Genomic DNA, 26255 nt, shown 5'->3' on the forward strand with positions numbered 1-26255 from the left:
ACACACACACACACACACACACTGGACAGAGAAGGGGCACTGGCCCATTGCTCTGTCCAGTCCTGCGTGTCTGTGCCATGATGGCTGGAGATGATTGGCTCCCAGACCGCACACACTGCAGAAACGCCACGCTACACGGTCATAAGCCGGCCACCGGGGATTAAAGGGACAGAAAGAAGAGTCTTACTGGCTGGTGAGGGAGAGCGACAGTTTTGAAGTTTAGCAGTGCACAGAGACCTGGAGCCGACAAATGACTGACTGTGTTTTACACTGGTGGAATGTAAAGTACTTAAAGCCTCAGCACAATCATGGTCCACCTGCACAGGTGCGTTCACTTAATCTGCCCAATTAAAGCCAGGACTGTATGGGTATATACGGACTGTGCTTCACTGACATCTCCCTGACTCTTCTGTTAGCTTTGTAGCATCTGTCAAGGTGGGACAACTCACAGCTTCATGATTCCAAGAGGCCCTTTCCACAGAAAACATTTTGACATGTCACAGTAGGAAAAGCGCAGGTGTCAATCATAAAATGAATGATGGCTGAAATCCATTTAGCTGCTTCAGTTTCAGGGTCCTGGTATTGTGCATGTTGGCTCACTGTCACATTGTCAACACTTACTGGGAAACTTCAGAAAAGTCAGAGCCATTGCTAATGATATTAGTAACATCTGTGCTTTTCCTACTGAAGATACAGTCACATTAGCTTTCCATTCAACAAAACTGCCTCGCACTCGTGGACGTGATGCCTAGATTCCAATGTGGGTAATAAAAATTAATTGATCAGAGTGATCACAAACTGTAACAGTCTGTGAGAGCAATGCTACAATTTGTAGTCTGTTAATGTATGTTGCAGTTGTACTAATGACTTTTACATTTCCAAAATCCGAGCACTAATCTATTGGCCAACCAAGCACATCCATTTGGTCAAAGGTGACCTGAGAGTCAGTGTGCCAGAGCCAAACAAATACTACATATTGCATGGTGTGTGTGTGTGTGTGTGCACGTGCAGGACCTTTAAGTACAATTATGAGGTACTTGACTTGAGTATTTCTTTATGCTACTTTGTACTTCTATTCCACTACATTTCAGAGGGAATATGTGTACTTTTTACTCCACTATATTTATTTCACAGCTATAGTTACAAGTTGTTTTGTAGATTAAGATTTTACATAGAAAACATATGATAATCTAATAAAATGATACATTGTATTATATTACTACCAAAAGTAAACAGAGCAGCTAAATTTAGTTCCACCTCAATCAACATTGTAACAAGTGCTTGCATGTTAATGCATTAATAATACTGATTCAATAATAATAATATAACAGGGGCCATTCTACATAATGAGTACTTGAAAGTGCATATTGTTGTCAGTACTTATAATTATGAATGCACTTTATTTGACTTTTACTTGTGAGTATATTTTTATAATGTAGTATTGCTACATTTACTTGAATTAAGGACCTGAATACTTCTTCCACAACTGTCTGAATATTTGTACAGTCTGTTGTGTGTACAATGTGTTGTTTATGACAGAATCAAATCAAATCATCACCGGTGTTCAGTCAGTGCGTTTGTGTCAGGGGACGATTTTAGGAGGGGTAACGGGTAAAATCAATTGATAAATTCACTGATTTGAAGGTGTTGGGTTAACATGGTGTTTTGTTCTTCAGGGCAACACACACAGAGTAACGTTAGAGTGACAAGATGAGGTCCCGAGCACACAGTCCACGACTGATTACACTATAGTGACAAGCAAAACAGCAGAATTCTCAGTTTTATAAGCACGTATGCACTCTAACTGCAGTTAGCCTGGTGGCAGCTCCTGTTAGCTAATTGCTAACGAGCTAGCAGGTAGACTGAGGCACAAGTTAGCTCTGTAGGAAGCTACTGTTAAGAAACTAGCTAGCTAACGCTTCACTGGCCTCAAAATACACAGGCGCTCGAAATACTTAAGCTGAGCAATAATTATTTCTAGTTATTTCCACATGTCGACAATCCCTGGTTAGCATGTGTCCCTCCTGTCTGTCCACGTGTTTATAAGCAGCAGAGCAGCCGGGGTCGGATGTAAACAATGAAGCACTTCAATCACAAACACGCATCAAAGAAATAAATACATGGAAATAAAGTCATCATACTCAAAGCCATCACTGTACGTGTTATACTGTAATATTTAATATCAGTAAGCATGAGCTCACCTTTATCCAACAAACTGGAGAGGTTGCAGGTGTCGGAGTTGCTCTCCAGCTTCCAGCTTCCAGCCAGAGCGAGACAGACAAACAACTTCCGGGTTTGAACGAGGAAAATGAGTTGGCCGACCGTAACGTTTCACTAAGGCCTGCAAAGGCAATTATTATGGGAATATTTGTGAGACTATCATGACCGATGGTGGCAACCAAAAAGCGCCAGTTATAAATGTAAAGATTGGATATTGTTCGATTAGAGTTTAAGTTGCTGAGCTGGATGGATTTTTGTATGCTTCAGGAAATTCAAGCCAGGATTTTAGAAATAGCTAATGAGGGCATCAGTCCAAGTCCCCCCTTAAATCCACAGGCCTCATCATACCAGCAACAGTTTGTATATTTTTTAATAATTTGGGATTTTCCAATTTTTGCTTGTTTTTCTTGACCTAAAAAGAGTAAAATGTATCTTTTTCACTCTTATCCTTATTTAGCTATATGTCAGTCTGTTGTAAAAACATGTGTTTGTGACAGACTCTGTGAGTCAGTTATAAAAGGTAAACTGCACTTCGCAGGACTCAAATCGCTAAACTTTAAGACTATCTTTTTAAGGTGTTTCTACGCACTGCTTGTAGATCTAGTTTGTGTTTTATCCCCTATAAAGATCGTAATCCTATAATAATCCTATATATCCTGATATCAGAAAAGGAGCATATCATTTTGCTGTGATGTGGAGTTCTTGTATCAGAATCAGAATCAGAATCAGAAATACTTTATTGATCCCTGAGGGGAAACACTTTTGCTACAGCAGCTCACTATCACGTCAGTGCACACAGGAAGAAAAGTACCAAGTGGGTATAAGTATAAAATTAAATAAAATAAGTGTTTTATTTTGTTTTATTTATGATTATTGTATTTATAGGATTACCAAACTATTTGATTGTAAGGGTATTTTCCCCACCGAGATGCCATAAAATTACCAAATATGTGACGTTAATAAATTTTTTTGGGCCTGTTTGTTTCGACCAGAGGATTTGGAGGTCAAAAGCCCTCATGGCATCATCAGGTAAGTTGAGGGGGTCCTGGGAAGATTTAAGGGATAGAAAAAATTTATTTTCTATAATACAAATTTATAACAATCTCCATTTTTGTCATTGTTGTTTTCTTAGTGTTTTGTTAGTTAGTTTGCTTGTTAGATAGGCTTAATGATTTTTTTTCAATCTCGAGACTCACCTCTTATAAATCATCACATGAAACCATTGGTCAAGGTCTAACAAAACAAAAAGAAATCCTTTTAGAACTGAACTTAAAAATAACAGATCTGGTGGCCAAGGGGTTGGGGATGCTGACCATGTGGTCATGGCATCCCTTGTTCAAGTCCAACCGGGGTTCTTTGATGCCTGTCAACCCCCATCTCTCTCTCCACATTTCCTGTCAGCTCTCTATGCTGCCACTTTGATAAAATGTCCAAAAAACACTTGAATAAAATAGATGATCTGAATAATAGTGCTGATTGAACTCTGCTGTTATGCAAAATATTATCAGCTTATGGCTGCATATATTCTAAGTGCTCAGAGAATACCCTGAGACTACATTATTGTGAAACATGTACTCTGATTGTAAAATGTCATTATTAAAATTGATGTGGAATTGTAAACTGGGCTGCTTTACTTGTAAGGCATCATATCTCTTTCTACAGACAAAAGATCCAGCAGAGCCCTACACTGTTTTTCACTACATAGACTGTATGTAATGTGTATCAGTCTGATGAATGCTAGGCCTATTCACCTTCCTCAATAAGACACAAATATTAGCTATGAAATGTCAGAATGTGTGCATGTGCACACTGGGTGTGTGCATGCATGTCTGAGTGACTAGTATGGACCTTCAGGCTTGTGCTATTATTACATGTTGATGGGAATGTAAATTTATGTGTAAATGTAATTCAACAGACTGGCTGTCGCCATCAGTCATATTTATAACATGTAGAATACAGCAAAAGTATGCCATCCTGGCTCTCATGCAGACTGTGTTCGATTAACATCAATCTTTTACCCCCTTCCATATCATGAGAATAATTGTAAACTCTGTATATCCAACTATAGGCGTCACCATCATAATGACAATGAGCAAATGGCGTTATGATAAAGAATCAGAGGGTGAATGCCATCTGATTCCGGAGGTTTCTCCATGCGTGTCAACACAGGAAAGGCCATCACAGAGTTGGATTGTTTCCTTCCAAAGGTTAGGCTGCACCTCATGTCTCAACACTATCACCTCTTTTAGCCCATGTATACATCTGAGACACACACACACACACACACACTTAATATCCTGCATCTGTTTTGTTTTTGGGAAGTGCATATGGGGGCCCTCTGCCTCCTCTGCTCCCCATATCTCTCTAAATTGGATGCAGGTTCGGGATGCCTCACTGCCTCAGTGAAATTGTGATGTGGTCGCCTGATTTTGGGTTCCATGCATTTGACGGTATTTACTATTATTATTTTTAAAAAAGGTAGAGGAGACCGGCTGAATGGAGGCATCTGGTTCAGCGGTTCATCTCTGAGTGTCCAGACCACTGGCGTGTTGAAGATGGATGGAGTGTCCTGGACAGGGATTTAAAGTCCCCCGATTTCCAATCACACATTCCAGAGGGATGGTTCTGCCTGATGAATGATCTCTATTGAGGAGAAGGAGTTAAAAGAAGCATGTCATTGCTCTCATTTGATGGTGTTTGTATGTGCCATGATGGTGCCTACTTTCATTTGGCACCAAATGCTGCAGCCAACACCTTCGATGGAGTGGTTTATCAAAACAGAATAAACCATCAGCCGCTCTAGTGTATTGGCAATATTCTGTAACTGATGGTCATTTGTGTACAAAAGTACTTGTTTTGAAGACTAAAAATGGCCAATCTGTGTCCTCCATACTTGGATTTAGTTGGTGTGATGAAACACTCATGAGGAGATTTTACAGAAACTGCACTAAAATTCAGAATAATACCTTGTTTTTTGACCTGAGGTGCATTTTGAGAAATGACAAAACATGTTTTTTTTTTAGTACAGTTAGTAAGAAATGAGAACAGCTGAAAGAATGAGTCAATTAATCTATTAGTTGAGCAACAGAAAAACAGAACAGAGAAATTAATCTGCCAATATTTTGATGATTGATTAATCGTTTAAACTAAAATGACAAAAAATAACTGGTTTCATCTCCTCAAATGTGAATATTTTCTGGTTTTCTTTGTCTTCTATGATAGTAAACTAAATATTTTGGCTTGTTGGTCAGACAAAATAAGACATTTTAAGATGTTGAAAGGGGCTCTGGGAACATGTTATGGCCATTTTGAGGTTGTTGTTTTTTTTGCTATTTGCTGACACTCTATTAGACCAAACAGTTGCGTAATCAAGAAAATAGTCAGGAGATAATAGTCAGTTGCAGCCCTAGAAATAATTTGTAAAGTGACTGAAAGAAATGTCTAGCACCTGCTCAGATGTAGACTCCAACTGTAACTTGCATCAGCTTGTTTCAGTTCTGTAGTGAGTTCTGTTGAAAACAAATCTGCTTCCTTTTCTACTGTTGGTGCAGGCTTCCTTGTTACTGTATATATGTAAATACAACCAGCCAGCTTCTATCAAAGCAGCCAGGCAGGAGGAATTCCCTCTAAAAAAAAACTTCGCCCTGGATCAGCGCTTCTGAACAAAAATGGCTCCCATGCATCACCCATATGGGGCCCTCTGTGCCGGATGTACAGCATTTGTGAACCTAAAGTGCCGTCACCAGTGTTTTTCTTTCACTGCATCACACATCCTCTGTTGTATCACTTCAGTGAAAGTTTGATCTTTTCAATCATATTAATATAGGTGTTATATTTTCATTCATTAATAGATATCACAGCATCAAAAAGCTTTGCAGGATAAGAAACTGATGGCGTATTAGAGAGATTCAGTAGATTCTGGAGTTAATATGCCAAGTAGAGCATGTACTAATCAGTGGCAGAGCTCACATGCAGGAAGAAACAAATGATAAAACACAGCCGGAGGGGAATGATGACTTGTCACAGGGGCATAGCCTGAAATTCGGAGGCATGTAACAGAATATGTTTCTCAGTCATGTTAAAATTTTAGTGGGCCCTCAGACATGCCATAGGTGTACCTTTGCTTGGCCCCTAGAATTTACACTACCTCTTACACCACTAGCTTTGACACTGACTTATCATACAATGCTAGAAAAGCAGTAGGATTCACATGCTGCTGTTTTTGAGCATTGCCTTTATTAGATAGTATGCAGTACAGAGCTGACAGGAAATTACATTTCAATTACATGGCCAGTGTCTTAGACCAGTGGTTCCCAACCTGGGGGCCGGGCCCCCACATGGGGTCCCAAGTAAAATCTGAGAGGTCATTAGTTAATAAAGGTATTGGAAGGGGAAAAAAATTATTATTTTTTTATTTTGCTCCCCCTGTGAAATACTGGACAATTCAGGCCTCTAAAAATGCTTCACATTAGAGTTGGGAGATATGGATAAGATGTTCAGTCATCACAATATTGATACATTTTGTGATATAGTGATTTTTTCTAGGCAAAATCAATTTAGAAACTGTTTATAGATGTCTGGTTATTCTGTCAAATCCACCAAATTAAATACCTGACAAATCAAAGAACTTTCCCTTAAGTAGTCCTGCTCATTGATTTGCAGCATTGCCCGCAATGGCTTGACGGTTGAAAAGTTTACATTGTCTGACGGTTTACTATATCATCATATCGCCGAAAGCTACTTCAAATTAAATGCTATGAGAGGAAAAATTACTCTTTGCTTGAACTGCTCTCAACTCGTGATACACATTAAGGCCATGTCCACCTGTGATGAGGGGCCACAAGTAAACGTTGCCTCATTTTAAAGGGTCATGTGCCAAAAAAGTTGGGGAACCATTGTCTTAGCAACCAGGAGACCCCGGTGTTGATGTAATTTGTGGTCCAGTTTGTTTGTGGTCAGTAGATTTTAGACTGGTGCTTACAATCTCTGTTGTAAAATCTCTACCTGTACAGGTGACCCCACACACACACACACACACACACACAGACACACATACACACACTCTCCAAGAAACACTTTTTGTGAAGCTCAGTGCTTTCAGCAGGGAAAGACTAGAACAAGAGAACAAGCCTGACAACACCTTTTCAGACAGGACCAAGTGACTTGTGTCTATGGGGATTAAATTTGTGAACAGAAACTCTTTACACTCACACACACACACACACACACACAAAGTCCCACATACACACTCCATTGCCACACGATGCCACAACACCTCTTTCTCAGCTGCAAGTATAAAACCACATTGACAGGATCCTTGTCCGCTCTTGTCGAATCGTCACGCTGAAATGTTTACCTTTACATACAAATGGCCTGGTGTCATGTTGTGTCACATAATGTTTCATGGACAAATAATGTGTCCCATTTCTCAATCCGCCCTTAAGCCCTCTTCCAGCCTCTATAGTCACAGCAAGACCCAGGCACCATGGCTGCAAAAAAAGGAACCTTGTGTCGCCACAGTGAAGTGCCACTCTGAATTAAATCCCAGGGATATAGAGGTAAGCTCAATCAGCACTGTGGCTCTGAGTGTTTTGGGGGAAGCGTTGGCAAACACATGAGCACCAGTGGCAAGTTGTGTAAACTGTTTTAGTATAGGTTTCTCTGTCTCTGTGTACAGAAACGTGAGACAAAGTTGGATCAAAAGTGGTATTATGACACACCCAAAGGAGTATTGTTCAAGTCATGCATGATTTGCTTCAAGTCTAAGAGTCAGGAGCATTAAAGCCTTGAGTTGGACCTTCTGGGTATAGATAAATGAGTAAGTTAGGAAGTAAAGATTTATTCATATAGTATGTTTCAAAAACATGCTATATGAAAAGTGCTTCACAATAAAGGCATTTATAGCACAGAATATGAAACAGACAGGAGGGCAGCAAACACAAAACAGAATTAACAAAACAGAAACGACTTCAACAGAAGAGCAAAACATCAATTAAGAAAAGTGTGGGAGTATTGGTGAGTCTTGGGAGATTTTTTTAAAAACCTAACCAGGTGAGAGGTAAGCTATAACCAAGGTTTAGGGGCAAAGGCAAATATGCATGGTGTGCCCTCATTTTAAACCAGGCTCTGGGGACATTTGGGTAGAGGGGCACCAGGGCTACTGTATATTATGTAAAATAGATATAATAAATTAACATCCAAACATGTTCCAAAACAAAGCATGTAGGTAAAAGTGCTACCAGATGTGTAATTGTGGTTGGCTCTGAGGTAAAATATTATATATTTAAGGAAGGAGAATAGACTGATGGACTATATCAGTTGTTTAAATATGTTTATGAGCAGTAGAGTAAAGTAACAAAGTACAGATTACTTAAGTACTGTACTTAAGCACAATTTTGAGGTACTTTAACTCTACTTCAGTATGTGGATTTCTGCTACTTCTACTCCATTACAATTCATTGGCAAATATTGAACTTTTTACTCCACTACATTTAGCTGACAGCTGTAGTTCCTTTGCAGAAAAAGGCTTTACATGCATTGTTATAGATTAAACCCAACAATATAAGGTAGATAAATTAGGGTCCACTTTGAAGCAACTACAAACATTAAATGCTGCTTACATGTTAATGCATCAGGCCAATAATATAATGTCTATAATAATATAGGACATGTAATACTACAATAAATAACACACAACACAATGAAATGGGAATTTCTGCATGAGCACCTTAATGTTTGATTTTTTTTTTTCTGATGATAGTTATGTACTCTTAGGCAGGACTTTTACTTGTAATACAGTATTTTTACATTGTGTTGCTGCTACTTTTTATTTTTGAGCTGCAAAAAAACAGGTCATGCAGATGTAATTTTTTCACTAACACATTGAAATCATCTTCAACACATACATTGATCTACAAACTGCAGACTCAGGCCTTTAAACTGTCTTTCCCTGTAGTTTATTCTAAATTTAAACAGGCTGGTGAAAGCCAAACGTCCCAGAGAGACACTGAGCATCTCCTCCTGTAATAAGTGTTTACTTATTGTTCTAATCGTCCCTTTAGTTCTTCTTTCTCTCGCTTTAATGCGATTCTTTCCGGTTCCGCACGGTCAGAGCGCGGGTCAACGATCCAACTACTCCCCCTCATATTAATTACATTAATTAGCACGGGGATGAAAAACAAACAAGTCATGATTTATATCTAAACTATGGCGAATTCTTTGAGAAAATCCTGTAGGCAAACCAATGTGGAGCGACACCTCACCGAGGCTGCAGGAGACAAATGAAAGGATATTAGAAAAGGCATAAAATAATAAAAACACATATAACTAGATATTAGAATTATGTTAAGACACTGCTGGAGTAAAGTATTTGATACAGTCTTAATATGATTCTTATTAATCTTATTTCGGCCTCTTATTCCTCAAAATGGGCAAGTAATGTAGAAAATAATATTTTGTTGAATATATTTATAACATAGCATATAATGTGACATGGCTGATTATTTTTATTCTCTTAAATAATAATAATAATAATTATAATTTAATACACTGTCTATGATTGATAATATGAGTTTTATTAAAACAACTGTGTTATGTTTCTAAATTTCGTGTTGTTTATATAAAAAAAACTTTGTCCAGTATTCACATTTAGCCTTCACTACAGTGAAAATTAAATATCAGGTAAAACTGAATTAAAATAGGCCTTATTAATCTTATTTCCCTCGAATTGTGTACATTTTAAACATTAGATATTTATTTTTGAATGTCTTCTTACTCGTCATGTCCCTCGTTGCATAGCTTGGCAAAATAACCTAAATTTAAACTTATGTAGAATATAATAACTGGGTTTCTTCAAATAGGTCAATAGCAGATAATTGTACAATCTTTTCTGCGAGCTCACACGTTTAGGAAATGCACTGAATAATCCGCTGCCATGGCCATGCGTATAGATTCAACTTTTGGGCCTATAAAAAGATAAGGATGAGGCAAGTCTGCCGAGGATTCAAGATCTTTTCCCCCTGTAGACAACAGAGCAGTGGGTTAGTGTAGGCTGTAACTCTGTGGTCTATATAGAACTATATAACTCTGAAAACAGTAGACCTACTGTATATCAATATATCTTCAGCAGTCTAAAAAACTGTGACTGTAGGTTAAATGTAACGTGACTCTGTATTTTGTAGAAAGATTTTAAACGACTCACTTTCTCCACGTTTCTATTTGTGGAGTACTGTACATTTTACCCTATTCGTGCTAACATTCATCTGTTCTATACATCATCTTCTGCTGGCAGTTCAAGAATAAATGATTTTTCCCCCTGATAACAGTATATAATTGATATATCGGCGGCTGTTTCTCCGCCTGAAGGTCGGAGCTGGACCTCCTTTTTTGTTTCCCGCTATCACATGGAAACATTAGTAGCCTATTTATGTTTTGATGTTGAGGGCGCGAGCCGAAGGTCAGGGTCGTAGTGTTGCAGCGCGAGGCGACAAGCAGAGCAAAATGGGTGTCTGTCTCGTGCTTTGTTCCGCACTCAATTGTCTCGGTGCTGCGCGTGAACCCTGAGACCCGCAGCTGTCTGGAGGACAGAAAAGAGAAGTTTGACTCCGAATAAATAGACATAGCAACTGTTAAAAAATATCTTTCAAATATTAATTTCCCTCTTTCGCAGTTTTTGGTCAGGCCCGGTAAGAATTTGTGGTGAAATCTTTCATGCCCCCCCCCCCCGCGTTTCGGTGACAGACTGAGGTGAAGGAAAGTGGCCTTCATCTCAACACCCAGTGTCTCCGTTTCGCCTCTGCGGAAGTCTACATTAGATCTAATTTGTCTTGTCCTTTTCACGCATGTTCACCTGGTATGACGCTGAATCTGTTGCCTCACAACAGGAAAACAAAGATATTTTTGGTGTGTTATCCCCTTACTTCCGGCTCAAGCTCTGGCCTATCCGTTAGTTGAAATGTACGCACTCATGCCTGAGTATTATAATTTCTCCTCCACAGACTTCCGCATATACTTTCAGCTATTTTCTTAAACTGGGATGTGCATATTCACATAATAGGCTACTCAAGTTTTTGATCTACATCTTAGGCTGTTTTTTGTCACCTTTAATTTTTTAAATGTATTTTACTTTTAGTTTGTGTGTGAGCGCGTGCAACCAGTATTGGTTTGGTAAAATAAAAGATAATTTGTTAAATGAAACAGGGAAGAGAAAGATGGGAAATAGTGTAGCCTACCTTTTTTGAGGGGCTTAACTGTCTTGCTTTTTGGTCAGGCTGGGTTACACATTGCAGGTGGCTATAACTAAGTGGAGTAAACCCAAACTTAGTTGGTCTAAAATGACTGTAAAACCCTGTCTTCAGTGGATGTTTGCTTTAATAAAACTGAAGAGCCAAAGAGAGCACACATGTTCAGGAAATCTTGAATGTCATTGTTTCGCCAGAGAATAAAGTTCTCGATGAGAACTAAACAAAGCGGTGAGTATCAGTTATGAGTGGGAAATTTTCAGTTGGCAAATTAAAATTTAAATGAAATGTTATGCGTTCACAGGTGTGTGTCTGCGAACAATCGGAGCCGAGGACCGGAACTATCCGTTTTGTAACAAACGCTCTGCACACAGTGCTTGCAGCAGGAGAAGACTGTACCCTCAAACAGCAAAGCGCTGAAGCTGAAGTTGTAGCCCTGTGTATTGCCCCTGCTCCACAGTCTTTCAGTCCGTGCGTAATGCGTAAAGAGCACTGTGCGTAACAGGTGTATACTGACAGAGGAGGAGAGAAGTTTGGAGAAACTCTCCTACACGCTCTTTTGGAAGTCGCTGAAAAGATACTGGACATAAAAATGCACTTAAGAACCAGCCTTCTCTTGTTTATAAGCGAGTCAAAACAGTGCAAAATACTGCACTGGCATTACGCACGTAATTTAATGTTACCTGCCTACATAGCTATATTGCGTCCCAGAGGAAATGAATCTAACATGAAAGAGGGGGAGAGTAAGAGAGAGAGAGAGAGAGAAGGGGAGAGTGGGGCGGGGGCGGGAAAGTTTAGTAAAGTGGAACTTGGTAACAGATGCGAGTGAGGGGGCGCGGCCCTGCAGGGAAGGGTGGAGGTTGTATGTTTGTGTGTACGTATGCGTAGCCTCGCGCGCGCGTGTTAATGCGTGCACGTGAGCGTGTAAGCGTATTGCATTTGTGTGTGCAAGCTCGTGCAGGAAAAAGACAGGACATGAGGGCACATTGAGAGAGCGGCTCTTTTACTCGGCGTGATCATTTCACGCTTCCCCCCGAAGCCTTTTTTCCACCTAAAGCGTTTAGTTGCAGCTGACTGAGCACTTGCAGGGAGTGCAATAGGGAGCGGAAGGGTCGAATTATTTCAACCTACAACTCGCCCCAAAAGTACTGTAGAACGAAAGGGGGGAAAAAGAGAGGGAGAGAAGAAAACAGTGCCAGTGAGTGAGGGGGAGAGAGAGAGGGGGAGAGAGGGAGAGAGGGAGAGGGGGACACTGGAAAAAGTTTTTGTTCTTTTCCTTTTTTTTCTCCCTTCATCGCCTCCCCCTGTTCTAACCGGGTAACATGGACCAGGGGCCCAAGAGTCCTGCACTGCGGCTGGGGAGAGCAGGTAGGGTCGAGCTTAATTTCATTTTTATGAAGAACTTTTTAACAATTGAAAGACGTCAGTGGTGTTGTTTAGAGTTTTCTTTTACTAATGCGAGACTTTTAAATAGTTAAGTTGTTAGAAAGGCATCTTTTTTAACTTTAAAAAGTTACGTTATTACAAATGTATATTTTTTATTTTAAAAAGTTAAGTTATTAGTTTAAAAAAAAACGTTGCATGGTGTCCTGAGTTATTAGAAGTGTTACAAAGTTGTCTGGAGGTGTCCTGTATGACGAAAAATAGAGAAACCTGGAACCTTAACTTTAACCTTAACTCTGTCACCGGAAACGTGTTGCTGTCTTTAAAGAAAAATCTTAGGCTTCACAGAGTCAAAGAAAAATGTGGCTGGAGACTTTTGCACTTTAGGATTCATATGTTTACTTCTTCAAAATATGATTTTAATGTCATTAAGGGTTTTGGTTAATCATTTTTTTTAATTTACTTTTTTTTTTGCCACTTTATGCTCGTAGAGAAACAAAAGTGGCTGAACTTGTTGGTTTGGGTTGGTACCATATTCTGCGTCAGGTCAGCTCCTGTTGGTCTGTGCACCGCCACCTGAGAAGGGTACATTGATACCTTGATTGGTCCTTAAAATAAAAAAGAACTGTGGATTTGTGCAAGCTTGTGATGGTGGTGGTGTGTGTGTTTGTGTGGCTCGTGTATGCAGGGATACACAATACGCACAAACAAATTTGTTTAATTTGTTAAATACAGCTCAAGCAACTTATTGTAATTTTTAAATTTCTGTTATGAGGTCTGTGGTGACAAGCAATGAAAGAGTTTCTTGTTTGTGTTTTGTGGACTAAAAGTTGACGTTGCAGGCAGGTAACTCTTTCCTGCGTGCCTCCATTCAACAGGTTCATCTCCTATAGGCCTATTCATTAAACAGCGGGGTCTGGTACAGCAATGGATCAGGCCATCGACCTTGTTATGGCACCCAATGGATATCACATCATTTCATATTGCTGCCCGCTGTGTCTGCATTGATTGTGTTGCATTGAAAACGTCGTTTGTCATTAAGAAACTGTGGGCAGGTGATCCTCTCTGAAAGAAATCTGCCATAGTGACGCCCCTGGTTGCCTGTTACTAAGAATATGGTAATGCATGCGTAGATTAAGACAGTTATGAAGCAACGTTTTTATTGGGCTGCAGACTGCATTTAGAGTTGTTTTTGATATTCATTTTCAAAATATTGTGACAATGTAACACGCAGTGAGGTGTGCTCCGATTCAGGCACGTTGTCTCATAATATAAAAACATTAGTTCGTGCCCGGCCTTCTATGGAAATTTGTCGTCAATGAATGCCTATAGTCTGTAAGACAAATAATGCCTCCTTTGCAGTCTTTTGTGGAGTGGGCCTTACCCCTGCTAAACGGTGAAAGCAATGGGATTTCTAGCAATTGGATAATAACCTTTTAATCATTGAGGAAATCAGAGTTTAAAGGAGGCCATCCCCTGTTGGCGTGTAAAGTCTTCAGGGCCCAGGGCCTATACCTACAGCCTCTCCATTTCTTCTCACTTTAAAATACGTGCTTAGGGTACAAAGGAGAGTCTGTGAGAATGAACATGGATCTAATGAGACCCCCCCTCTTCCCGCCTTGTAGGTTGGCCGTGCGTAAAAGTGCGTAGGCCGCCATTTTCAGCCACTGTCTGACGACGAGTGGATCTGACGTTCAATTATTATTTTACTAATGACAAAAACTAGACATATCACTTATCTGTTTTGGTCTTAAAGAAATCTTTGCTCCTTGACCCTCCCCCTATGATTTTAATATGTGTTTTCCCGTCTCCATTACAACAATAAAATCCCCACATAGGCTAAATGGATTCCCTGACGCTCAAGTTTGATCAGATTCTCACTGAGAGACACCATTTAGGTTCCAGCTTTGGTCCACATGTACTGTGTCACAAACCCTTTTTGTGTATGCGTCCCTGCAGCTTTTTGACCAAACGGTACGAAACCCTGGCATCAGACCGCCTGACTATTTAGGCTTCATACATTATTATTTTTTCATATACAATATTTGATTCTCCTCGTAAAAGTCGCTCACTAAACAGATATTACAGTGTAAAGTACAGGCCAAATACGCTTGCTGATGTGGCGTCAGTGAACAACGGAAACCAAGAGACGCTGCAATAGAGAGAGATGGAGGGCTGATGAGAGTAAGAGGGGAGGGAGGGGAGAAAGAAAGAGAGAGACGACCTCACGTGGCATAGCCTACTTTCGTTTTGACCTCAAGTGCCCCATCTTAACACAGGGCTAGGTCTGATATCATGGCCAGGAGGGCCTTGTTCACCACCTGACAGATGACAGACTGGTCTATACTTGCATTATCATCGAGCCAAATGATTACAAATAGGTCTATTTGATCAGGCCGTGAGTGGGAGAAGCAGTGAGTGTGATTTACCTGCTCGCCACACAGTCGAGTTCCACCTCGGGAAGTCCAAGACGCTTCACTCTCCAGTCCATATATTTTATTTATTAGTTATGACTTTTATATTTTATAAGCAAATGAAAACTTAAGAAGAGATACGGGAGCTTTCTCATTATGTTTACAGTCAGCGGGCGTGTAATAAACGAGCTGGTGGAGTTAACATGCGCTATTAATTTTTCATTGCTTTTTCGTTTCGAGGCTCGGGCGCAAAAAAAAGCAAAACAGCCGAAGCTTTCATGGTGGATGGAGGGAAGGGGAAGGAAAGAAAGATGTGACGCTTAAAAACAGCATTGCCTCCAATTTGCCTCCAAATGATTATCACAACTCAACCACATTCTTACTAATGTTTTAAAAAGTATACACACCCTCTTCCTCCCCCTCCTCCTCCCTCCCATCCTCCCATTTCCAAGGTAATGAAATATGGTAATGGATTTGGACCCCCGGATTAAAGTCGTCCTACCCTGATGGAAGTTTTCTCCAAATTTTCAACCCTAAAGCAACAACAATTTGTATACATGATTGATTGTGTTTGGATTTTTTAATTGCTTATGTATTTAATTTGCAAATCGGAGAGACAAGGGCGACGGCTGCAATTTACTTCTGTGGGGAGAAAAGTGCTCGTGTCTATATCTCAATAACTAAAAACAGACTGGCTGCAGAGGAATGAACGAGCACAATGAAAACGACATACGATAAAATATGATATCGTTATGTTTTTTCTTTTGAGTCCCAGTTTGGAGACCTCAAGAGCCAAATACTCTACTCTCTCAATACAAAAATATTTATTTATTTATCTGGAAAAGGAAACAAAGACAAAAATATATATAGAAATAGTAAATTTAAGAATCTATATAATGTAACATGCATATAAAAAATAGCAAATAGCCAATAGATTTCCCACTTTGTAGAGTATTTTCTCGCAGCAGTCTCTCATGGTCATTATCATTGTCTGTATTCGCCTCCTTTCGTTCACGTGTGGCCTAAATTGCAGGCCCAGGTCTTTGGTGCATGTTCCAAGTCTAAATATCTAAGTTCCAGTTTCTTAATCTGGTCTATTTGGTTTCCCCCCACTTTAAAAAAATAAAAAACAAATATCAATGTGATTTGCTGTCTGTCAGCTTTGTATGAGGCCCTAATTCATGAATACTCAGTAAAGAGATGTGAAATATGAATGAGGATTAGTGTGAATGTTTCGGGGTGCACTTTACTGTCAGTGGATTAAAGAGCAGGGACGTGGAATCAATGAAGATTCATGAAACCATATTTAGTGTCGAGGATCTGGGTTAGAGACAAAGAGTGGGTTATTTAACAGCCAAAACCACAGATTCAGCGAGCCCATGTTGTGCATTGATATGCTTCCATGTAGGCCTGGATGCTTACATTTTGGGTCACTTTAGGGCCCCATTGGACTGCTTGGAAGACTCTTAAGTTCAAGTGTGCTGACAGTAAATGTATGTATTGTATTTGCGCGTGTGTATATCTGTGTGCACGCGCGTGTGCGTACGGGCATGTTGCCCATGGTTGAACGCCCCCTCGTGGTTCAACCTGTAAACAGCCTCACCAGGAGAAGCCTCCGACAGAGAGCAAAAACCTAAAGTAAAGCCCCAAGATTCCACTTTTTGACATGATTTTACACAGAAAACAATGACTGAAATGAGAAGAAATGTGTTTGTTTTTAATGAGGACAACCTAAGTGTGTGAGCGCACTCCAGTTTACTGTCGGGGGTTAGAAGTGCACATTATGACAGGAGGCTAGAAACCAATAATTCAAAGCAAGAAATCTACAATTTAAAAAACAGAAATTAAATAAACTCAATAATATCATACATTGACCTTTTCAGGATCAGATGCATTGCCTTGAGGTACATCAAGCCTGTAAGTCTTTAGGATAAACCTGAACATTATAGAATAAGGTAAACATTGTTATTGTCGTTGTTTATTAGTGTGTCACTGTAGTTACCAGCTTCCTAAATAATGTTATAGGTTGTTTCTTTAATGATACTGTTATACAGGCAAGAATGGCATGGTTATGTCTCTCCTGTATAGCTCTAAATGTGTCTAATCTAAGGGTTATGCGTGCAGTATAAACACCGTGGAGCTGAAATGATTAAATGTCTAGAAACAGGAAGAAGCGAAATAACACTTTTTAATTTGGTTCATGCTTTAGGCTATTTGTGTGGTTAATATTACAGGGGCGAGGCTTTGATATGCCCTCTCGAATCAGGTGGGACGAACATGTAATGAATCTCTCTTTCAGTTTGGAGTGTAAATGCGGAGCTCGCCAATTGCATTTCATTAAAAAACGACATCCGTTTGGATCCGCAATCAATTAGGTAATGAGTAGGAATGCATGTTTCATAGCTTTCTCTCAATTCTCCCCAAGCTAAAGATTTATAACAATGTGTCGAAGGAGGGAAATTATGCAGGGCCAATTGTTTTCACAACACTTGACAGCTCTCACTCCTGTAGGCCTGCAGAGATGGTTAAAGGAATAGAAAGCTTAAGGGTTTTGAGGGACATTTTAACTTAAATGTGTTTCCCTGAGATGCGGTGGGCCTATACAATCTGCCTTTTATGCGTATGTATTCTTTTTTACCTGATTTTTCCCCCCTGAAAGATGGACAGTCACTGTTTGAGTTCCTTAGTATTCCCTCATTTATAGCCTTGCTGCAACTAAGCCTCATTTTTTAGTAATACTCAATTAATTAGGCATTTAATATTGACATGAATAAATTGAGCGCAAATGGGTATAAAGGCATTAAGTTTTTCCTTCGTTAATTGAAATTAAACATATGATCATCTACTCCCAGAGTCCTGAGTCGCTTCGGCGAACCTCCTCATTGGTGGAGGGACAATACATGCGGGGCGTCATTGGCCCACAGGATTCGCACCAGCCAATCAGCGCGTTCCCCCGCCCGATTCTATCTAGGGTTGGCGGTGACGTGGAGGCAGCGCTCGCGTTGTGATTGGCTGGATCCGCTGTGAGTGACGGGCAGCTGGCCGGCGCGTGTAGGATAGGGTTCCAGGGGGTTGGGAGCGCGGGCGCTGTCCGCACGAGAGCAGGTCCTGAAACGCGGCGTGCGCCACCGTGGACGCTGGGCGCAGGCAGCTTTTCTCTGTATAGTTAAAGAAGCCTGTGTTATGTACATATTTACATCACAGTCTGTGGCGTTTTATGACGTGAGCGCGGAGAAAACTACCTTTTGAATTTGGACAGGACTGTTTTCTTTCCCAGCGCGAAGAAATGCGCCTCCAAACTCGCACATAAACCGGGAGTCCAATAGCTCCGTTTGTGCAGTGAGTCCTGGCCAACACAGAGGAGGAAAGGTAGATAGTAGAGTGACCAAGAGCTTTCGTTCATACAAACAGGATAACAACTCTCACTTCAGCCGCAGCAGCTTTTACTCAAACCAGAGAGTGCTGTTTTTTATTTTCCTGCTGCGTAATTTTCTGTACTTTCTTTTTTTTTGGCACGTTGGATACGAGACTTCAAGATGTGAGCACTCATTCGCTCTCACTCGCTTTACTGATGGGAGATTACCAAGTGTTAATGTGAAAGCAACTGCCGAGGACGATTTCTGACGAAGAAGAAGAAATGTGCAGCAAACAACCTAGAAGAAAAATAACCGTGGATCTGTAAAGAATATTTTTATTTTTCGAACTGGGTTTTTTTTATTTTATTTTTGTATTTTGAAATATTTTAACAGACTGAAAGGAGAAAGTTCAGCCCCCATCGGTTGAGTCTAAGTTCAGGGGTCACGGCCAGCGGACCGAGAAGGAGAGAAAGGGAGGGAGGCTACTTTGGTTGCTCTCCATAATTTTGCAAAAGTTTGAATCTGTTTTCCTTGGACTGAGGCGACTCGATGTAGACGAGCAGCTGAAGGAATGAGCACTATTGCTGTCGTTTCCCTCCTCTGGTTTTGGAGACGCCAGAACAGACCCGGTGTGGTGTCCCGTCCCCATGAGGAGGGAGCCCGTCTTTGACTCATATTTTTGACGCCATTTCTTTCTTCCCTTCCACCTGAAAACCTCCAGTTTTCTATATTTTTAAAAATCCTTTTTTATAGGTTAAGTCAAAGTACAACCTGTGCCACATTGTCAACTAATTCATACAAATCCTTTTTTAATTAATTATCAAAAAAGAAAATTCTCTCTTTGAAGGGTTCTGGTACCCCTTTCCATTTACTGGAGGTCACGGTCTGTCAGTAAAGTGGCCGACTGAAGCGGGGGGCGTCCGGTGGCATTTTTAAGACCCCTCATATCGTTTCGGGGCCCTCCAGTCCTAACGTACCAATGGAGATTCACTGTAAGCACGACCCGTTTGCTGCAATGCACAGTAAGTTTACACGCTTATAATTCCCCCCATCTGCATGATCCCATCTGCCCTGAACTAAATCAACCCCCACGTCACCAACTCTGTGTGCATATGCAATAATTACAGCAGAGTAGCAACATTTCCAGCTGAACAACACACTGCAAAAAACATCCTCACTTTGAGTCCGAAACTCTATTTATCTCTATTTATTTATTACATTTCTTCTTACTGAAATGACATCAAAAAGTCTCCAACAATGCTCAGATAATATAAGCACCAGTTCTTCGCAAATAAGGTTTTGATATTAAAATGATCTGTCATAATTCAAGATATTGAAAAAAAAATCTCAAAACTGCCTGGGTGAAACTTTGGAAATTTGTTGTGCATGGGAATTGTCTCTTCCTACATTGGCACATATTTTTATTTTTTTTTTAAGCCAAATTTAGTGGGTTGCTCTTAATGACTTCTTAAGAGATGGACATTTTTTGCAGTGTTTGAAATCTGGATACATGCAAAAGTTTAGACCCAAATTATATTATTTTTTTCCTCTTTTGTGAATTTGCTATTTATCCTTCCTTCCACACTTTTTTATATCTTGTCTCTTGTAGAATTTTAGGTATAAACTGACTAAATTGGGCACTGGACGTGGAGCTGGAGCTATTTTTTTTAACTGTGAAATGCATTGTAATCCAGACTATGCAGCAGGCCTACATTTTGTTGTATTTGTTGATGCCCTGTGTGAGACGGCTTGCTGTGTTTTCCCATTTGAAGGGAAGAGGAGGTGCAGGGGTCAGAGAGAGAGAGAGAGAGAGAGAGAGAACGGGGTAACAAAGCATGACTAAAAGCTGAACTTGATCCACAAACAGTAACAGTGTTTCTGCTTCTGCACATAACCAGGTTAGACAGACACACACTGCACTTCACACACACACGTGCAAGCAGGAGATCTGTCCAGGTCTTAGAATAATAACAAGGTGAGACTCTGTTGATGCCCCGCAGGGAAATTCTTTCTCTGCCCAGCAGGTCACACAGGTTCCAGCCTCACAGCACGCAGCTGACTCAGTGTCTTGCTCAAGGACACTTCAGCAGCGCAAGGTGCTTGGGGACGTGCTGGGTAGGCTACATGAAAGGGGGGGAGGGGGACAACTTGTTCACTCAGTCGTGACCTGACGGGCCCTGCTTTGTTTTTTCATCCCACTTTCCCTCCCCAAATACTAGTTACCTCCCATCAAATGGAATTTATTGTATACAAGTGAAATAGTCTGCACGAGTGTTAATATCAAGAACAATTGAAAAAACAAGACTTCTTATTTTTTCAGTATCTTCCAGTCTTTGATCCCCCAAAAAATCACAAAACAATAGGTCCTATCGACTTTATATATATATATATATATATATATATTGCCCAGCTAACTAAATCCCCACATTTAATATCTGAAATTAATATCATATTTTCAGTTTTAATCAACTCCAAAGATTGGCTGTAATGGAGGCCCAGATAATAGGAAATAATTAAATTAAGAACTTTACGTGTACTTTCAACAAGCTTAATTAATAGCATTTTTTTTAAATGTACGAAGACTTTTATAAAAGAAAAATCCGATTTTAACAGAGTCCCATAATCGGTGGCTCTGCATGTAATATTCTGCCTCTGCGCTTAAAAGCTGAATAAAACGTCCTGCAGGCATTTCTGCGTGTAATAGATTATGCATTATATATCTTATTGCAGTTTCGTCCCGGAGAGAACCCATGTTATGTGACCGACAGAGGTTCCCACGGTGCGTTATCCTGCAGGATTAAAAAGGCTACACACACACACACACACACACACACACACACACACACACACACACACACACACACACATCCAAAAACTAGAACGAATCACGTTTCCTCTTCCCTGCCGTTTCACCAAAGCCAATGATCCGCGGTGCTGACGGTAACAGCGGAGCTAAAGTTATATATGTCAAAGCCCGGAGACGCTTTAAAACGATTACACCTAAAAAATGTCAAAGGTAGAGAGAGAGAGAGAGAGCGAGAGAGAGAGAAAGGTTGCTATGAAGTGAATCGACTGGGACTCGTGAAAATGTTATTGGGCGAGTGTGGATGTGGGCTGTGTGTGTTTGTGTGTGTGTGTATGTGTGTGTGTGTGTGTGTGTGTGTGTGTGTTTGTGTGTGTATGTATGTTTCATAAAATATCCTAAAGTTTACAACGGTAGGATTCTTTGTAGCACATGTGTGTTGGGGAGCTATAATACTGAGTAAAGTTTATTATTAAAGTTTTTTTGTTTTACTTTTTATAAAACAAAGGTTATTAAATGCTTCACAGTCAAAACCTGCGGACCTGCGTGTGTATGTTTGTGTGTGTGTGTGTATTTTTTATTTTTTCAGCAATACATCTGATTGTTTTTACCTACAAAGCTACTTTATTTTTTTAGTTGAACATCCCATTCGTTCTATCCGTTTTGGGTGTAACAGTCTTGTCTCATGTTGACAATAAAAAAAAAATTAAACATTTTATAGCATTCGTAAAAACACCTTGACCACCTGGTGATAACTTTGGAGCGTGTTTTGCACCATGAGCACCACAATATATAGCAGTGATGTTTTAAAAATCTATACCATGTAATTGTGATGATAATGAGCTGAATTTCATAATCACGTATTGTAATGGTAATGGTGGCATGCTGAATACTAAGTAGGCGAGGCGGAGGCCTACCTTGGTGATCGACTCAGGAGCTAGCTCAAAGAAAAGGCAACAAAAAAATCTGACAGGCAAAAATACATAAACAGTCACTAAAACCACGTTTTCTACATGAAAAAATACATTAATCTTATTTGAATCAAAGTTTATCTCGACCACTGTCCACTGAACAAAGGCAAGTAAAGAAATAGTAATTATAGGTTAAAGTAGGTTTAATCTATTAATTTTTAAAGTCTTTTTTTAAAATCAAATCCTACTTTTTCTTACGGGAATCTCTGGAAAACAGACGTCTTTTGATCTAACATACCTACTTTTTAATCTAATTTAACCGTTTATTAAAGATTCCCTGAGTCACAGTTCGCCGACAAAATATTAATTAATCCACCTTTCATGACAAAAAACAACACTAGTCCTACGTCCAAAACGCCTGCCTGGCACATCTCACAGATCTATTCACTGTTTGCTCAAGGAAATGTGCTTCATCTGTATTCTCGCGGGCAACTTTCCAAACAGCTTTTCAGCCGAAAGTAATTTCTAGTTCCCTTTTTTCTTTCAAGAGAGAAGAGAGAACCAGTGGCGTTTTGTTGCGATTTCTCTTTTGCTTTATTTTTGAGTCGTCAGGCCGTGACGAGGCAGATGAGAGATGAGAGAGGAGAGAGAGAGAGAGAGAGAGAGAGAGAGAGAGGAATGTAGCGGGAAGAGAGAGACAGAGAGCCTAATGGACCTTATTTTCTGGATGGGGGAGCTCGAATATATTCTGCTTTATCTCTGTATTTTTTCCTCCAGGAAACAGTGAATCAATCAAACATTTAAGGAGGTGCTGGGCTCATAAGTCGGCTCCTATAAAAGGTAAATAAATAAAATACAACAGGGGATGCATAATGACCCCTGGTCCCCTGGCTGTCTCTGTCCCTCTGATTCTGTGTCTCTAGGATGAAAATGAAGCTGCTGCCTCTGCCAACAGTCCTCCACCCCCCACCCCCACTGTATAGGTTCAGCTTTTATAGATAGACCTTTAAAAGCCAAGACCCCTAATTTGGCAAAATGTTTGTATCTAATTTGCAACAAAAACCTCCCTGAGCCGGCCAATGTTGATTGAATTTCTGGGAGCAAGTGGTTAATTTGTTTGGTCAGCGTGATGAATTACTGGACCTCTGTCGCTAAACTCACACAGCTGTGAGAGAACATCAGCCCTCAGTCCTTCTGTAAGGTGATGTGTTTCCAAAGAAATTATTTAGGCATCTATGCACAAGAAAGGGAATAGATTCCTCCCAAAATGCAAAGTGATTTTAGGGGTATTGTCCTCCTATAATGATGAAAACTGCAAGATCAAATTTAGTCTCACCTTAGGCCAGCACCATTTCTCCCACTACCTAATGCCTAATACCATAGATGTGTAAAAACATGGCATATAGGCTTTAAAATGCAACTTAATGCACTTATTCTGAGAATTATGCTACAGTGGCCGATAAACAAATGCCTCTATAGAATGCGTAAGTTATTGCGTTTGTCCCTATCAGTATTTACAGGCTTGGAAAATAAATTTCAAACACATAATCCCCTCAACCAACCCCAAGAATGGTGAGAGTCTGAACGCCTAATGCCAACAGTAAATACACAGATAAGTGAATAAATAGTTATCTGGAGGTTTTTGTAGGTCGCAAGTCATTCCTCTCCATCTCTTTACAAAGCAAGGCGTATTTCATGCCCTGGCCCAGATAGGAAGGGTGAAAGGAACCGTTTCATTTACTCTTATCTGAGAGAGAGAGGGAGAGAGAGAGAGGGGGAGTCTTCTCTGCAGATACCTGTGGTGTGGAGGACGTATCGCAGTAGGCTTCTATAAACGACCCTGCAAAAACTGAGCTTTTATTCAACGGTTTCAGGGCATAATAATAAAGAGAGGAGGAAGGAATAATGCCTTTACACAACTATACAAAACATTCACATAGCGCGAAAGAGAGTGTGTGAAGGACTTGAATTTGTCCATGTAGGTCAGCGGGCGCGTTCCTGCTTTGAGGAATATCTGACAATGTGTGTGTGTGAGTTTCCTCTCTGCGTCTCAGTACCCAGTGGCACATTACGGTCATGATTTCCAGTAAAATTACAGGAATCGGTCACAGTGGATTACTCCTTTTTTTAAAGAGACACATACACAAATAATTACAAGAACAGTAGGGTTCAGGGGCACACAGGTGGGCTAGGCTTAAAGCGCTGACCATGAACTGCAACATCCCCAATTCAAGTACGGTCCTATTCAGCCGGTGACCTTTATTGCATTTCATTCATTTAATCATCTCTCTACTCTCAACTGTCTAAAAAAGGCATAAAATGTCTCAAAATATGCTAAAAAAGGACAACAAAAAAACTGTGGGGTTCAGCAGAGGCAGAGTGTAGTGGTTCTAGTGGTAGTGGCACCTGCTTACATCAAAAACCACCAGCAAGCTCACACACGGAAGCCAACAAATTATTCTCATTATGTGTGGGATAACGAGTACAACATTCTTACAGATCTCTATTTCATATTATTTCAAAATAGCAGAAAGTACAAAACAGCTTCCTGGATGTTTGCCCCAAATTCTTAAAAATAATAGCAATCTACATGCACATCTATGTATTTAGAGATGTTCCTAATCAGAGTGCAGTTGCCTTTCAGTCCACTATTCAGCTCTTGAAGAGTTGTGGCTGCTTCTCCCATTGATACCAAATAATCCAAATAATCTGTAAGCCAGTTCACCAAGTGAACTACTTCTCAATTCCCAATGAATGATCCTCCTCATTCAGAGACAAATGTGTGTCACACATATCATCATTGCGTTGCTGCCCATGAGACATACTAAGGGCATGAAGAAATATTTACATATATTACCTTAAAGACATGTATTGCTTACTGGGCAGTACCACAGTTGATTTATTAAAGAGGTGAGATTTAGTATTGCATATCCATAAAGTTAGGGGACTTGATTTAAAAAAGAATAGTCAAAAATCAAAAGCAGGAGAGGTCCTGACTTTTAGTCCCTAGTATGGGTCAAGCTCCAAAAACGCTGGATCCAACACACAAGTGTCTGCATTGAAGATGTTCACGTCTTTCAAACTCCATGCGCAAAGTTTTTAAAGTAGGGTTGTCCCACCACAGTCATGCCAACACAAATCAGAAAAATTAAAGCACATATTCTAAAATTTAGTGGGTTGCTCCTTTAATTGAACAGATTTGATGATATATGACAAATGCTTTTCATACAGCTGATGTGATTATATTGATATTAAAGTTCATGCTGGTTGTTACATTTCACGCTATTTAGACTTTGAGCCTTGGTTGAGTCCAGCTTTCATGGACATTGCATGAATATGACTCTGTCTATATATTGCTGTCTTTTGCAAAGAAGTGATTGCTTTTCAAATTGCGCTGTCTGCAGCAGGCATCTGCATAATGAGGCTTCTCCTATCTCAAAAAATGAAGTAGTAAGGAAGAGAGTGACCATCCACATCAGCCGTTTGGAAATAGCTTTGTTTGATTTCACAGAATGAGACTCTTTCGACTTCACATTTCTGTATTCATCCTCCATGTGTGGATCTATTTATATCTGAGCTGGAGGAGGCTGTGTGTGTGTGTGTGTGTGTGTGTGTGTGTGAGAGATTCTTTATTTTATACTGGTGGAGGAAAGAAGAAGACAGGCGAACAGGTTCAGGGGACAGCTTTGTGTTTAAGGGGGTATCCCTGCTGGAGTAATGTGTTTAAAATCTATTACCCCCACAGCTAGGATTAGTGTGTGTGAGTGTGTGTGTGTTTCCCCTAAAGACGTAATCACTATGGTAATACAAAAGCCAGTGGATTATGTGTTAAAAAAATTCAGTTTCGATTTATACCCTGCCTTTGGTGAGATATATATATTATTTACATATACAGTATACACACACAGTATTGGGGAGTGGGAGAGAGA

The 26255-nt window shown here is 40.1% G+C and overlaps 2 protein-coding genes and 1 long non-coding RNA gene across 7 annotated transcripts in view; 2 read left to right on the plus strand and 1 right to left on the minus strand.

Moving 5' to 3' along the window:
• zcchc7 (zinc finger, CCHC domain containing 7) overlaps positions 1–2337 on the minus strand; it is a 48705-nt gene extending 46368 nt beyond the window's left edge. The window contains exon 1 of the mRNA XM_044190144.1: positions 2202–2337. The gene's annotated coding sequence lies outside the window, so the exon portion shown is untranslated. The remainder of the gene's footprint in view (positions 1–2201) is intronic.
• A 111-nt stretch (positions 2338–2448) lies between these two features.
• On the plus strand, positions 2449–6482 carry LOC122873446. The gene is made up of 3 exons (XR_006377454.1): positions 2449–2576; positions 4289–4427; positions 4699–6482. It is a non-coding gene; the product is annotated as an uncharacterized LOC122873446 (long non-coding RNA).
• Positions 6483–12410: 5928 nt separating this feature from the next.
• Positions 12411–26255, plus strand: part of pax5 (paired box 5) — a 60442-nt gene continuing 46597 nt past the window's right edge. Inside the window, exon 1 of one of the 5 annotated variants that reach the window (XM_044190171.1) lies at positions 12411–12827. In XM_044190171.1, the coding sequence (XP_044046106.1) occupies positions 12782–12827 (46 nt within the window). In that variant the 5' untranslated portion in view covers positions 12411–12781. Of the gene's footprint in view, positions 12828–18323; positions 19635–26255 lie in introns of those variants that run through there. The other 4 variants (XM_044190167.1, XM_044190169.1, XM_044190168.1 and 1 more) reach the window with 4 other exon arrangements.

The sequence above is a fragment of the Siniperca chuatsi genome, linkage group LG3 (genome assembly GCF_020085105.1).
Source record: "Siniperca chuatsi isolate FFG_IHB_CAS linkage group LG3, ASM2008510v1, whole genome shotgun sequence".
Classification (NCBI taxonomy): domain Eukaryota; kingdom Metazoa; phylum Chordata; class Actinopteri; order Centrarchiformes; family Sinipercidae; genus Siniperca; species Siniperca chuatsi.